The sequence below is a fragment of the Dreissena polymorpha genome, chromosome 13, assembly GCF_020536995.1.
Source record: "Dreissena polymorpha isolate Duluth1 chromosome 13, UMN_Dpol_1.0, whole genome shotgun sequence".
Lineage (NCBI taxonomy): Eukaryota > Metazoa > Mollusca > Bivalvia > Myida > Dreissenidae > Dreissena > Dreissena polymorpha.
The window spans coordinates 61,354,508-61,370,932 of record NC_068367.1 but is presented as its reverse complement, the minus strand read 5'-3'; the positions used below and the strand labels follow the sequence as shown (position 1 = coordinate 61,370,932).

Here is a 16,425-nt window from a genome sequence, read left to right as displayed (position 1 = left end):
AGAATCATACTTTGACTTTTCTTGCTTTACATGTCAGGAAAATGACAGAAACACGGAGGCTGATTTTTACTGTGAGGAATGTTCTAAATTTTACTGTAGCAAATGTGTTAAGCATCATAACTATCTTTACAAGAAGCATGCAATTTTGGACAAGAAAAACATCAGCCAGTGGCCTGAGACTGATGTGTCTGAACAAGAGATATGTCAGGAGCACAAGAAAGAAAAACTGACAGGATTCTGTGAGGACCACAGTCAGCTGATATGTCATGCCTGCCATGTCCACAATCATCAGTAAGTAAAAAGGACTGCACTCTATATAAAGATTTTTTTTGCACATGATTTTTATTTATTTCTAATTGACAATCAACCTGTGTACAGAGACCAGTCCAGGTAAGTGGTCAAAATGGCTGATTTAGGCTACAGTCAGGTAACAAGCATAGCAATATACAGTACAACCTGTGTACAGAGGCAAGTCAAAGGGGTGGTCAAAGTGGCTGATTTAGGCAAGTGAATTCTACAGTCAGGTAACAAGTATTGCAATATACAGTACAACCTATGTACAGAGACCAGTCAATGCAATATCAAAGTGGCTGCTTTAGGTAAGTGAATGCTACAGTCAGGTAACAAGTATTGCAATATACAGTACAACCTATGTACAGAGACCAGTCAAGACAAGTGGTCAAAGTAGCTGATTTAGGCAAGTGAATGCTACAGTCAGGTAACGATCTATTGAGTATTGCAATATACAGTCAAACCTATGTACAGAGGCCAGTCAATGCTACAGTCAGGTGACCACATTTTAGATTGTTGGGCAGCTTATAGGATCAAAAGCTTTGAAAACCTCATGTGCACAAACATCATTTTCATTCAAACAAACACAAGCTTAGCACATCTTTTCTTTTCGTTCATAAAACATTAAATACTTGTGTTTCAAGCTCAATAATGTTTAATCATTTATTAATCTGATTCCACTTCAGTGTAAGTTAGAAAGTTCAGTTAAAAAATGATACAAAATGTTATTTTAAAATCCATATTTAATTATGCAATAACTACCTTTACTTATAATTTAAATGGAGATAATTATTTAAAGCATTCTATGATATTTATTTTATAAAGATTTCCCAATAACTATTCCATTTGAAGTACCGCTGCCATCACAATTTTGAAAAAATTTCTTACAAGTTTTAGAAAAGGGCGAAAATTTACTTTTAATTTGCAAAAAACAAGTGGCCAAATCGGATTTTCATTTATTTTTCACTTTAAAAAATATAAGTTACTCGACTGGAAACCATTCCTGCGTGCGGGAATCTCAAACATGTATACGCCACAAAATATTCTGAAGATCTAGCCAGTATAACCTCCCCTTGGTGGAGTCTAATAGGAAGAAATAAATGTATTATCCAATCAGAACGCATTAATTGCCACACATGAAAAGCGTGCCTCTAATGCCCACATGCTTCAATTGAAAGAGTTGTTATAGTTTGAAGCATTTGAGGGTTTTAGATTTGTTTGGTTTAATGTTGCTTATCCGTGTGTATCTATCCGTTTGTTCTGTATCAACACTGTGATAATTAATTTGTGATAAACAAGCATGGTGTCCATGGATACTCTAAGTAATTAGTGGTAAAGTAATTTTATTAAGCATTATTTTCATGATTGCGCTAACCAACAATGGAATTAAATGTCATTAGTAAATATGTATGCTAATCTTGGCAAATTAACATACTTTTATGATACCATTATATTATGTAGATTTTTTATGGAAAGCACACATAAATATGAATGAAATAACGTTCCTTTTCTTTGCATTGGTATTGCATGGTAATAATTGGTTAAGAGCTACACACTACTTAAATTAATTGTATATGCATTTTAGACTAGGATTTAAAAATGGCTACAAAATGGCTCTTATTTTTAAAATAGCGAAAAAAAGGCAAATATGGGTGGCAAACAAAAAATTTAATCCAGCGAGAGCCCTGATATGATTTGTTGTTTCAGAATGGGTCAATTTATTATAATAAGACAAGAGCTGTTTGTAAAACATGCATGCCCCTCTATATTGGCTATAAGTTGTAGTAGCAGCCATTGTGTGAAAACGTTTTTTGTCACTGTGAACGGTGGTGGTGGTGGTGGTGGAGTAGGAGTAGGAGGAGTAGTAGTAGTGGTAGTAGTAGTAGTAGTAATAGTAGTTGTAGGAGTAGTAGTAGTAGTAGTAGTAGTAGTAGTAGTAGTAGTAGTAGTAGTAGTAGTAGAAGTAGCAGTAGTAGTAGAAGTAGCAGTAGTGTAGTAGTAGTAGTAGTAGTAGGAGTAGTAGTAGTAGTAGTAGTAGTAGTAGTAGTAGTAGTAGTAGTAGTAGTAGTAGTAGTAGTAGAAGTAGCAGTAGTAGTAGTAGTAGTAGTAGTAGTAGTGTAGTAGTAGTAGTAGTAGGAGTAGTAGTAGTAGTAAGAGTAGTAGTATTAGTAGTAGTAGTAGTAGTAGTAGTAGTAGTAGTAGTAGTAGTAGTAGTAGTAGTAGTAGTAGTAGTAGTAGTAGTAGTAGTAGTAGTAGTAGCAGTTGTAGTAGAAGTAGCAGTAGCAGTAGCAGTAGCAGCAGTATTACAATACCAATACTTAAGAATGATCAAATGGGAAAAGGTAACCTAGCACTGGCAGTAAATATGGGGCTCATTTACAGGTCAGATTTGGAATCGTAGTAGTAGTAGTAGTAGTAGTAGTAGTAGTAGTAGTAGTAGTAGTAGTAGTAGTAGTAGTAGTAGTAGTAGTAGTAGTAGTAGTAGAAGTAGTAGTAGCAGTAGTAGTAGTAGTAGTAGTAGTAGTAGTAGTAGTAGTAGTAGTAGTAGTAGTAGTAGAAGTAGAAGTAGTAGTAGTAGTAGTAGTAGTAGTAGTAGTAGTAGTAGTAGTAGTAGTAGTAGAAGTAGCAGTAGCAGTAGAAGTAGCAGTAGCAGCAGCATTACAATACCAATACTTAAGAATGATCAAATAGGAAAAGGTAAGCTAACAATGGCAGTAAATATGGGCCTCATGTACAGGTCAGATTTGGAATCTCTGTTGTAAATGAGATTTTAAATGAATTAAAGGGAGGCAAATGCTGTAATAAAAAGGACATGCATAAACGGTAGTTGTTTTCCTTGTTCGAACCATGCTAAATCCTTAAAATGCCTATTTCCAGTAACTGTGACCTTCACCTGTAACCTTAACCTTTGACCTAGTGACCTCAAAATCAATAGGGGTCATCTGCGAGTCATGATCAATGTACCTATGAAGTTTCATGATCCTAGCCCCAAGCGTTCTTGAGTTATCATCCGGAAACCACCTGGTGGACGGACCGACCGACCGACCGACATGAGCAAAGCAATATACCCCCTCTTCTTCGAAGGGGGGCATAATAACACTGAATTAGTTTTTTGTATTGGGGAATATCTTTACCCGCGCTAGCATCTGACAGTAGGAGCTTCACATTGTAAAATACTGAAATTCCCGATTTCGAGCGCTAATCTATTTTATAAACAAGAGCACCGCCTTGCGGGTGCAGACCGCTCATCTATTTTCTTTTTAAAGGTGAAGGGACTCTCATTTTCAATCACAAAAGAGGGAGGGGTGGAGTGAAGAGGGGTGTATAGTGTGGGGGTGTGGAAATTTATTACATAATCTTCCAAAAATGCGAAAAAAAAGGCAAAAAAAAAATCAGGGGGGGGGGGAGTGGGGGGGGGGGGGGGGGGGGATTCTTGGGTGCGATGGTTGGACGGTATTTCAAACATAAAATAACAAAAATAAATATTTGTGTTTTTTAACCGTTTCCAAAAAAAAAATTGGGGGGGTGGGGGGTGGGGGGGGGGTATAGTGTGAGGGTGTGGTGGTCATTTGTGAGATGATCTTAAAAAAAAAAAAAAAAATAGGGGGGGGGGGGATTGGGGGATGGTTTGGGTGGAGTCTATTGTGGTATGTCAGGTTAGAGTAGTTTTGTCAAAGTATCAATCAAATCTAATCATAAATAAAGAAGTTATGGCAATTTTAGCAAAATTTAATAATTTGACCTTGAGAGTCAAGGTGATTCAAAGGTCAAGGTAAAATTCAACTTTCCAGGTGCAGTAACCTGATGATAGCATGAAAGTATTTGAAGTTCGAAAGCAATAGCCTTGATAATTAAGAAGTAAAGTGGATCGAAACACAAAATTTAACCATATATTCAAAGTTACTAAGTCAAAAAAGGGCCATAATTCAGTAAAAATGACAACCAGAGTTATGCAACTTGTCCTTTTACTGTACCCTTCTGATAGTTTGCGAGTGTTCCAAGTATGAAAGCAATATCTAAGATACTTTGGGGGGTAAAGTGGACCAAAACACAAAACTTAACCAAATTTTCAATTTTCTAAGTATAAAGGGCCCATAATTCCGTCCAAATGCCAGTCAGAGTTACATAACTTTGCCTGCACAGTCCCCTTATGATAGTTAATAAGTGTTGCAAGTATGAAAGCAATAGCTTTGATACTGTAGAAATAAAGTGGACCTAAACACAAAACTTAACCAAATTTTCAATTTTCTAAGTATAAAAAGGGCACATAATTCTGTCCAAATGCCAGTCAGAGTTACATTACTTTGCCTGCACAGTCCCCTTATGATAGTTAGTAAGTGTTGCAAGTATGAAAGCAATAGCTTCGATACTTACGGAATAAAATGGACCTAAACACAAAACTTAACCAAATTTTTCAATTTTCTAAGTATAAAAAGGGCACATAATTCTGTCAAACTGCACGCCAGAGTTATCTTACTTTGCCTGCCCAGTTCCCTCATGATAGTAAGTAAGTGTACCAAGTTTGAATGCAATAGCATTGATACTTTCTGAGAAAAGTGGACCTAAACGCAAAACTTAACCAAAATTTTCAATTTTCTAAGTATAAAAAGGGCACATAATTCTGTCAAAATGCACGCCAGAGTTATCTTACTTTGCCTGCCCAGTCCTCTCATGATAGTAAGTAAGTGTACCAAGTTTGAATGCAATAGCATTGATACTTTCTGAGAAAACAGGACCTAAACGCAAAACTTAACCGGACGCCGACGCCGACGCAGACGCCAAGGTGATGACAATAGCTCATAATTTATTTTTTTTAAATAGATGAGCTAAAAAGGAATGTTGAACTTTGTACATTGCTATTTAAATAATCTTTAATTATCAAATGTTGAGCACTCTGCATGAGAAGAGATTTTTAAGGAGAATACCGGAGATTGTCGATGTTCCACGACTGCTATATCCCGGCGAAGTTAATTGAACAAGATTAGTTTCAAATTGTTATGCTTTGATCAATTCAATGTCTTATTTTTATTATTATCCTTATTAATCAACAAAACAGTTTAAGTTTTAACCTTTTCATTTTAGCTATTGAAATTAAAGCCTCAGGCTTATTAAAACGCTCTCGAGTCCGTTTCCTGGGCCTAGAACCAGTACTTGGTGTCTTTGGGGGAGATCTAAAGAACACTCCCACCGTGGGGATCGAACCCCTGACCTCCCGGTCGCAAGGCGGACACCATATCCATTACACCACGGCGACCTCAAGTGATTAGTTTGATTAGTCCAAAACACGAACCACCGGATTAGTTTAAAACTCTCTGTTCGCTTTCAATTAAGAGCAACTGTTTTCATCACAAACTGACAAAGTAATTTTGCCAACTTTAAGCTAAATGCTCTTTAGTTGAACTAACAGATGAAACAGTTTTATCAACCTTTTGGTTTGTATTGTAAATGATAACAAGAACATTTATTAGCTCTTAAGCATACAATCGTACTTGAGCCATATACAAAATAAACAGCAATGGACTGTATAAAAAAGAACAAGGGCTGTTTGTAAAACATGCATGCCCCCCATATGGGCTGTCCATTGTAGTGGCAGCCATTGTGTGAATACGATTTTTGTCACTGTGACCTTGACCTTTGACCTAGTGACCTGAAAATCAATAGGGGTCATCTGCGGGTCACGATCAATGTACCTATGAAGTGTCATGATCCTAGGCAAAAGCGTTCTTGAGTCATCATCCAAAAATCATTTTACTATTTCTGGTCACCGTGACCTTGACCTTTTACCTTGTGACCTCAAAATCAATAGGGGTCATCTGCAAGTCATGATCAATCTACCTATGAAGTTTCATGATCCTAGGCATATGCGTTCTTGAGTTATCATCCGAAAACCATTTTACTATTTCGGGTCACCATGACCTTGACCTTAGACCTAGTGACCTCAAAATCAATAGGGGTCATCTGCGAGTTATGATCAATCTACCCATGAAGTTTCATGATCCTAGGCGTATGCGTTCTAGAGTTATCATCCGGAAACCATTTTACTATTTCGGGTCACCGTGACCTTGACCTTTGACCTAGTGACCTCAAAATCAATAGGGGTCATCTGCAAGTCATGATCAATCTACCCATGAAGTTTCATGATCCTAGGCGTATGCATTCTTGAGTTATCATTCAAAAACCATTTTACTATTTCTGGTCACCGTGACCTTTACCTTTGACCTAGTGACCTCAATATCAATATGGGTCATCTGTGAGTCATGATCAATGTACCTATGAAGTTTCATGATCCTAGGCCCAAGCGTTCTGAGTTATCGTCTGACAACCACCTGGTGGACGGACCGATCGACCGACCGACAGACCGACATGAGCAAAGCAATATACCCCCTCTTCTTCGAAGGGGGGCATAAAAATTAACTTAATCTGATTCTTTAATTGCAAAATAGACAATATGACCTGCAATGTAAGAGACAACAATGCTTATAGATTAAACTGAGTGTTTATTTTTCTCAACTTGCAATAATGCCTTGTAAACGCTAAAGGCAGGTGACAATTGCTATTGGTGTGAAATTAAATGGGTCCTGGTCGCTTATGGCAGGCTACACTCAGGAGAAATAAACAATGAATTTGGTGGGGTGGGGGGTAGTCTGGGAATCTAGACTGACCGCTCATACCAGGTGACCACAAACTCAGATTGGACAGTAGATAGATATAAGTAAAAGCATCTCTAGATATTGTTCGGAAAAAAATTCATATGACAAAATAATATGCTTAAAAATAAATTGTATACCTACCAATATTAACAATGCTTGACAAAACGCATACATAATCAACTTTAAGTGTGTTTGTTTTTGCAGGTTATGCAGTCATGTGGTACTAATAGCTGACAAGGTGAAAGACCTCAATCAAAAAAGAGACTTCCAACAGTTGTCAGCAACTCTTGATACACAACACCAGCAGTTGATAAAGAAGAAACATGACTTTGAGGAAAATGTGAAATCTCTTGAGAAATCTTACAAGAAAATTCTGGAAGAAATCAATGCTTTACGAAAGACTATAAATGACGCTTTGGATCAACTGGAGAAAAGTACCAAGAAGGCTTTGGACACATTGTTGGTCAATGTGAAGACATCTATCAGCAATGACATTGAAAAGTGCAATAAGTCCTTAAAAAATATATCATGCTTACAAGAAAATTTGCTGACAAGTAAAGACAAAAAAGAAGCACTGAGTTTTATCAAGTACAGAAAATGCCTTGACCAGTCCCTCAAGGTAGAAGCATCTTTAAAAGATATGACAGCAAATAATGAGAGGACACTAACCTTTAATCCTGATAGAACCATCCAACAAACCCTGTCCGTTCTATCTGGATTGGGACAAATACTGAGCACAGTTAAACAATCACAACCCACTAAAAGGACAACACAGAACACATATACCAGACAGAATAGACCTAAAGCATGCAACCAGTCTGACCCTGGAAACCAAACAGCTTCAAGATTAAAGGTAAACACATCCATTCCAGAATCAAGTTCATCTAGACACTATAGCCCTGGAAACCAAAACAGTCATCTGCCCAAGTCAGGCCTGGTATCTGATCCTGTATCAAGCTCATCACACCAGCTGGTCCAGGGACATCAACCAGGTGCAGTAAGCAAACCTGATCAAATCATAAAAGTGAAGAGTAGTAAGAAGTACAGTGTGAAGATTGAGCGTGATCGAAGCAAGTGCTACATAAATGGTATCTGTGAGACAGCTTCTGGAGAACTCCTCATCACAGACAGGATGAACTGTAGAGTGAAGCTCCTGGATAGGACCTACAAGGTGGTGGCCCACTGTGACTTGCCTGGTAAACCACGGTCCATGTGCAGCATTGACTCCAGTCTGGTGGCTGTTACTGTGCATAACGAGGAGGTCCACTTTATCAGAGTGACCAATGATCAGTTGAAAGAGGAAAGGATACTGAAGCTCCAACATAACTGCAAGGGTATTGCCCATCACCATGGTAACCTGTACATTACAGATGGTGAAGCTCTGTATAACTATACTCTGGATGGAAGACTGGTGAGCAAGATGTATAAGGATAAATCAGGTAAATTTATAGGTAATAATTATAATTAGCATTATTCTAATGTTCCAAACAGTTGGGCCCAGGCTTCTACCGTCATTGAAATTAAGGAGTTATAAGCTTCACATACCAGTAATCTTAGCAACCAATTGTATGTTTTGTAAATAATTAGCTTAACATGTTGAACCTTTGTCTAACATTTAATTTTTTATGCATATTCACAAATTTTTATCACAAGTTAACAATTTTATATTGAAGTTAAACAATGATGTCTTTGATAATTATTCCCAAATTTAAACATGTAACCAATGTATCAAAATAAAGACCTACAATATATGACATTCAGAATACAACTGGTCTCTATATATAGTTGACATTTGATGTTTTTAATTTCAACAGTGTTCTAGTGTTATTTCATGTTCATTAACGTTATTAAGTGTTTTATTACGTAGTATATTCTACACAAAAGCTGGAATTTATTACATGACAGGATCATTAGACTTTCATTTTTTTTATCATTTCCTTTATTTCAATATAATAACAACATCTCACTGTCTTCTATACCACAGAGACCTCCTGTGCAGTGAGTCCAGATGGTGACAGGATATATGTGGCCAACATTTCCAGTAACAAGCTGGTCACACTGTCCAGGGATGGCACAGTGATCTCCAGCCTGACTGTACCTGACCTGAGCGCCTCTATATATGGACGACCTGGCCTACATGTGACAGATTCAGGACAAGTTCTGGTGTGTGGATACTATACACACCCAGTAGTCCAGGTGGACAGAGATGGTAGACAGATACTGGCAGAGGTGGTCACAAAGAATAATGGTGTGAGTCTCCCTTTATCTGTCTACTACAGTAAGCACACACGCTCAATCATTGTAGGAATGTACAGAAATAATGACATCATAGCGTTTAAGGAACAGTGACTGTTGCAGATGGATGATTTATAATCATTTATAATAATTAACACATTCATATATACAGTTCTCATTTTAAAATAGTTGAACTCTTAAATAAAATGTATATCAGACCTGTTGCAATAGGACATATTCAATATTCCCTGTGTAAAAGCCTTACATGCACAAATTTACCATAAAACCAGTCTTTATCAACCTGGTATCATTAAACTGAAATATGCTCACATATAATTTGAAAAAATAAATAAATAATTAGTTTCATCGAAACTAGATTTTAAAGTGATTGTACAAACATTTCTGAACCAGTTTATCAATTGTTTTTTTGTTTTTGTTTTTTTTTTAGGGGGGGGGGGGCAAATAACTCATTGTTAATAAATATCATCTATTGATATCGTTCATGATGTGCATGATATTCATATGTTTATGAACATTATGTGTGAGTGTGTCAAGCATTGTTCAAATTTATATGCATGTGAGTATAATATCTAACAACAATTATCATTTTCCAAATGACACATCAAAGCAAAACATATGAAACTCCGCCACATTAATGTCAAAATAAAAGGATTTGCAATCAAATAATAGTCTGATCCAAAAGTCTGTTAATCAACATAAAATAATCAGCAACATACATTCTCAATTAACCCTATGCCAGCAGAGATTATTGACCAAACCTTTCTAACAATCCTCGGTAAATACACGAGATAAACATAAGTGAAAGCTTTGTGCATTAAAATTACTCTCTTAACTATTGAGACAGAGCAGAATTTTCTGAACTTCCAAGGTCCTCTCAATGTCCTGCTTGAAATAGCCCCCCTCCCCCCTGCATTTACAGTTCAGTTTCAAGACCTAGTTTTCCAACCATACAAGCTTTATCACATATTATAGTCCCAATATGCCACAGTCCAGGTTCAAAATTAACATCCACAAGAGCAATAACAGTGAAAATATGAAAACAGGAGTTATGTTTGAAACAATTCATGTGTACGTCTTAGTTTTCGAGTTATGGCTCCAGAAAAATTATAAACACAAAAACGGCATGATGTAATAGAATGTCTTATTTAAAAAAGGGGCATAACATTTGTAATTTTTAATGTATGATGATAACTAGAATACCATGATGACCTCTAGGTGCTCACAGACTTGAAGTGAGCTATTTTTTTACCAAATTTGAACCAGATTTAAACATGGTCTATATATTGTCACAATGCATGACCTTTTTGACTTTATTAGTTTGTTTAGATGTGTGTTTATAATCAGATAGTTTGTGTGCAGTTTAATAATTTAAGGACAACTATACCTTATTATCAGAAACTTTTTGATTCCTTCATGTAAATATGCAGATTAAAAAATAGTGTTTGTCAATCATTTTGTTGTAATCTTATATTATAGTCTTGCAATTCACAGTTTGTAGGATTAATATTAATTAATCATCCTTTTGTTATACCCATGTTTTGATGTGTGCATAATGCCTTTCAACGTTTATTGAAACTATTTATAAAAAATTAAAAAAGAAGTAACAAGATGTCAACAAAAAGACTCATATATTAGATATACATAGTTTGAACATTAGGCAGATAGAAACTTGTGGAAATCAGTTACTGAACACTTTTGCAACACTAGGAACTTGTGTAATTATGTGTATATTTTGTAATTAAAATCATAATATTGAAAGTAAATTCAGTGTTTGAATTAATTCCCTTAAAAGAGTATTACAAAGGCCAAGCCAATTTTCCTTTGTGAAAATATTGTAAAGATGCACATCCTAGCCAAGTGTTATCAAGTTTGTTTTTACCTATTTGATCCAGACTAAATTCAGCTTAAATATTACAAAAATAAATAGTATGACCAAGTTTCTTCAATATTGAGTTATACAATTTGCCTCTAGAGAGGTAACAAGGTTTTTCTAAGATTTTACCTTGTCACCTAGTTTATGGTCACATCTGACCCAGATATAGAATGCAGTCACAAAAATGTCACAATAAACACTTGGACCAAGTTTCAGAAAGGTTGAGTCATATATGTGGCCTTTAGATTGGTAAAAATGTTTTTTTTTTTTATTTGACCTTATATACTAGTTTTTTTATTAACATGACTCTGGTTCGGACTCTGTCCTGATATTGTCACTATGACCAAGGTTTATCAAGATCTCTGCCATGCTATTGTGAAGATAAACACTATGACCAGGCTTTATCAAGGTCTCTGCCCTGATATTGTTAAGATAAACACTATGACCAAGGTTAAGCAAGATCTCTGCCATGATATTGTCAAGATAAACGCCATGCCCAAGGTTTATCAAGATATCTGCCTTGATATTGTCAAGATAAACACTATGAACAAGGTTTATCAAGATATCTGCCCATCTATTGTCAAGATAAACACTAGGACCAAGGTTTATTAAGATCTCTGCCCAGATATTGTCAAGATAAACACTATGACCAAGGTTTATCAAGATCTCTGCCCTGATATTGTTAAGGTAAACACTATCACCAAGGTTTATCAAGATATCTGCCATGATATTGTCAAGATAAACACAATGACCAAGGTTTATCAAGATATCTGCCTAGATATTGTCAAGATAAACACTATTACCAAGGTTTATCAAGATATCTGCCTAGATATTGTCAAGATAAACACTATGACCAAGGTTTATCAATATATCTGCCCTGCTATTGTCAAGGTAAACACTATCACCAAGATTTATCAAGGTCTCTGCCCTGATATTGTCAAGATAAACACTATGATCATGGTTCATTAAGGTCTCTGCTCTGGTATAGTTAAGATAAATACTATGACTAAGTTTAATCAAGATGTCTGCCCTGATATTGTAAAAATAAACACTATGACCAAGGTTTATCAAGGTCTCTGCCCTGATATTGACAAGATAAACACTATGGCCAATGTTTATTAAGATTTCTGCCCAGATATTGTCAAGATAAACACTATGAGCAATGTTTAACAAGGTCTCTGACCTGATATTGTCAAGATAAACACTATGACCAAGGTTTATCAAGGTTTCTGCCCTGATATTGTTAAGATAAACACTATGACCAAGGTTAATTAAGATCTCTGCCCAGATATTGTCAAGATAAACACTATGACCAAGGTTTAGCAAGGGCTATGACCTGATATTGTCAAGATAAACACTATGACCAAGGTTTATCAAGATTTCTGCCCTGATATTGTCAAGACAAACACCATGGCCAAGGTTTATCAAGATTTCTGCCTAGATATTGTCAAGATTAACACTATGAACAAGTTTTATCAAGATATGTGCCCTGATATTGTCAAGGTAAACACTATCACCAAGTTTTATTAAGGTCTCTGCCCTGATATTGTCAAGATAAACACTATGACCAAGGTCAATCTAGGTCTCTGGCCTGATATAGTCAAGATAAATACTATGACCAAGGTTAATCAAGATCTCTGCCCTGATATTGTAAAGATAAACACTATGACCATGGTTTATCAAGGTCTCTTCCCTGATATTGTAAAGATAAACACTATGACCAAGGTTTATCAAGGTCTCTGCCCTGATATTGTTAAGATAAACACTATGACCAAGGTTTATCAAGGTCTCTGCCCTGATATTGTAAAGATAAACACTATGGCCAAGGTTAATTAACATCTCTGCCCAGATATTGTCAATTTAAACAATATGATCATTGTTTATCAAGGTCTCTGACCTGATATTGTCAAGATAAACACTGTGACCAAGGTTTATCAAGATATCTGCCCTGATATTGTCAAGATAAACAATATGACCAAGATTTATCAATATTAAGTCATACCGTTAAAACTCAGTCAGACGTCCAGATTTATGTCCTTCAAAAATGTATTTAAAGTAAAATCACGACTCATGAGGTACATGAGGCGTACACGGGAGACACGAAAGGACTGAACTATTATTGTGAACCACCATCATCATTAAACACACAAACTGAAATATCCCACCATCATAGTATTTTGTTTTATGGTCGTTATCATCCTCGGGATGAAGGAACTACAGCAGGTGTTAAAAGCTTGCAATTTAGCCAAAATTACAAGCCAAACTAATACATATCTTGAAAGCTTTATTTTTCAACAGACTGGAACCATTAACAGACTCAGTTGAAACAGCATTCGATCAAACATTTTGATTAAATTTCATGAAGATAGGGAAAATGTGACTTCAGTAGAGTTAACTAGGTTACAAAACAGCTACATAAGGAATACTGCCCCAAACCCTAGCGGCAATGTTTTCAATAGACCGAAACCATTCATTATCTTGACCTAGATACCTGTAGAATAAACGTTTTGAGAGAGTGTCATGATGACTTAATAAATGAATGTGACTTCCAGACTGCTAACAAGGTTTCAATACAGCCACATAAGGCAAACTACCCTGCTTCCCAGTGGCTATGTTTTTCAACGGACTGGAACCTTTTCTATCTTGTCCATGTTATCAAATGTGCTGACCAAGTTCATAACGATTTGACTTAAAATGTGACTTCTAGAGTGCTTAATTTTTTCAACTAAAGGTTTAACTACAGCCATATAAGGAAAAGCAAAGTTTCATAAAGAACGGACAATAATTGTAGCCCTTTAGAGTGTTAAATGGTAAATATTGACAACACACGGCAAACAAAAGGTGATCACAAAAGCTCAACATGAGCATGCTGTGCTCAGGTGAGCTAAAAAGCAAATTGGTTGGTAATTAAAGGGCCATTATTATTATCAAATTAAGGAGAGATATAACAAGAATATGGTCCCTTACCGGTGAAACTCCACCATTTTCAGCAATATTTCTAGTCTATTTGTTGCCATAGCAACCAAAATTCTTGATGTAGAAACAAAATGAAATGACGTGCATAATCTCCATATTGCCATCTATCCATGTTTTAAGTTTCATGAAAAAATATGAAGAACTTTTAAAGTAATCGCAGGATCTACTATTTTCAGCAATATTTCTAGTCTATTTGTTGCCATAGCAACCATAATTCTTGACGTAGGAACAAAATGAAATGGCGTGCATAATCTCCATATTGCCATCTGTCCATGTTTCAAGTTTCATGAAAAAATATGAAGAACTTTTAAAGTTATCGCAGGATCCAGAAAAGTGTGACAGACTCACAGACACACAGAGCGCAAGCCATAAGTCCCCTCCGGTTTCACCGGTAGGGGAAATAACCATTATTTACCTCAATTAAAAAGTTGGTATAGATTGGATGAAGTGCTGTTGGATTTCATTAAAAATTTCCATTAATGTTGTTTTACAATCAATTTCAATGATAGCATGACAACTTCTCAAGTCATAAACTGTAAAAGTTGTATTTGAACTGTTTCTGTTATAGAATAACTTAAGTATGGGCAATATTTATTATGCTGAAAATCAAACCTTGTGTCTCTTTTATGAACTAAAACATGATTCCTATAATAATGATGACAATAAAATACATGTATGCTGGTCTGCTGTTATTGTTTACTAAAACCTAAATTATTTTTTTTTGTTCTTTAAAAAACAATAACCCAAGAATACTTATTTAAATAGAAAACACACCCATGTGCCTGATAAACTGTATAAAAATAAAGATTTACTTGAATGTAAAGCGATTTAAAAATATTTATCAAAATTATTCCTAAAAATCTTACCCCCATAGATGAACCTATTCTGAAGGATTCTTTGATACATTCAGCTTTTCCAAACTCTAGCCATTACCGAATAATCCTGTATATTAAAGACTTTCATTTTTAGAAGAACCTTTATTCAAATGTTGACAATAAAGGAGTTTCAGATAACATAAATAAGCCAGGCTCTTGACAAAATGCATGTGCGCAAAGTGTCTACCCTGATTAGCCTGAGCAGTCCGCATGGGCTTAGCAGGGACAACACTTTCCAATTTATGCCTCAGTCACAAATAATCCGGTTGCGGGCCGATTTGTCCAATCTCCAGGCATCAGGAAGACTGGACACGTTGGAGCCGTCCGCCGTCCGATGAGTGACTAAGTTTAAAACCTCAGTCACAAATAGGCATCGATCACCGTCCGATCAGCGGCCGACGTTTTTTTCCGCTCATCGGGCTGGCGCCGGCCGATGATCCCACGCACATCGGGTCATTTTGTAGCATCGGGCGGAGTCCGGATTCATTTTCTATATCACAGTTTGTTTCACCCGATGTTGAGCGATCGCCGGGCAATACCCGTGCGTTGATCGTCCGATCATGTTTTGATTCCTTCCCGGGCCCGACGTCGGGTAAAATTTACGATGCTACAAATTGGCCCGGTTTCCGTGCGATCATCGGCCGGTCGCCAGCCCGATGAGCGGAAAAATACGTAGGCCGCTGATCGGACGGTGATCGGTGTCTATTTGTGACTGAGGTATTAATGGTATTTTTCCTTTAAAGGAAGTATATTTATAGCAAAAAGTAGTATCTATAGTACAAGTGTCTTATCTGTAACAAATCTTTACGCACTTGGATTAAACCCTGTTTTCGGAGATTGTAGCTTGAACAAAAGATTTCACTACCAAGTCATGTTTTCGGGTGCAACAAATATCACTCTATAAATGAGTTTCGGATAACATTAATAAGAGAGTTAACTTATAACTCACGTTTCTGGCTAAACAACAACCATCTGTACATACCAACAAAAGTGATCCAAGCAGGCCCACATGTCCACACATGGCTGACAGGTGGAGGGCCGTGCGACCTCGCATGTCCTGTATGGAGATGTCAGCCCCGTTGTGCAGCAACGCATCCACGCATTCCTCGTGTCCATTGGCAGCCTGAAAAAACAGACAGTATTGTGTCAAGAAAATTATATTTGATTTAGTACAGGTCTGTTTGCAGCCTCTCAATACAGAAAAAATTGTGCCCAGAAAAACTGTGTTTAATTAAGTACAGCTGCATCAAGGAAGAAAAGACGTCTGCTCCCATGTGAAGTAACTTGTCCATGTATTCTCGTGTAAGTTTGCAGCCTGCCAAAACAGAAACAATCATGTCATGAAAACTTGTTTATGTACAGTTTTGGGGATGTTTTAAGGAACAACAGTAGTTTTTATCTAGGTTTTACTCTGTATAACACCAACTAAAAGTGGTCTGAGACAGTATTAGAACAAACTAAAGTTTTTACTAAAAACATATTTTAAACAAGAGTTTGCCAAGCA

General features: G+C 36.4%; 2 protein-coding genes across 2 annotated transcripts in view; one reads left to right on the top strand and one right to left on the bottom strand.

The window, feature by feature from the left end:
- Positions 1-16,425, bottom strand: part of LOC127855674 (serine/threonine-protein phosphatase 6 regulatory ankyrin repeat subunit A-like) — a 99,007-nt gene that overhangs the window by 28,679 nt on the left and 53,903 nt on the right. Inside the window, exon 18 of the mRNA XM_052391429.1 lies at positions 15,904-16,044. Coding sequence (XP_052247389.1) covers positions 15,904-16,044 — 141 coding nt within the window. The remainder of the gene's footprint in view (positions 1-15,903; positions 16,045-16,425) is intronic.
- On the top strand, positions 7,441-10,774 carry LOC127855677 (uncharacterized). The gene is made up of 2 exons (XM_052391433.1): positions 7,441-8,380; positions 8,926-10,774. The coding sequence occupies exons 1-2, from the start codon at positions 7,582-7,584 to the stop codon at positions 9,288-9,290; spliced, it is 1,164 nt and encodes a 387-aa protein (XP_052247393.1). The 5' UTR covers positions 7,441-7,581; the 3' UTR covers positions 9,291-10,774.

Bases quoted from the DNA above. Each gene is read 5' to 3' on its own strand.
- LOC127855677 (XM_052391433.1), top strand. From the start codon at position 7,582: ATGACAGCAAATAATGAGAGGACACTAACCTTTAATCCTGATAGAACC. The intron at 8,381-8,925 runs GTAAATTTATAG...TCTATACCACAG, and splicing joins GATGTATAAGGATAAATCAG to AGACCTCCTGTGCAGTGAGT.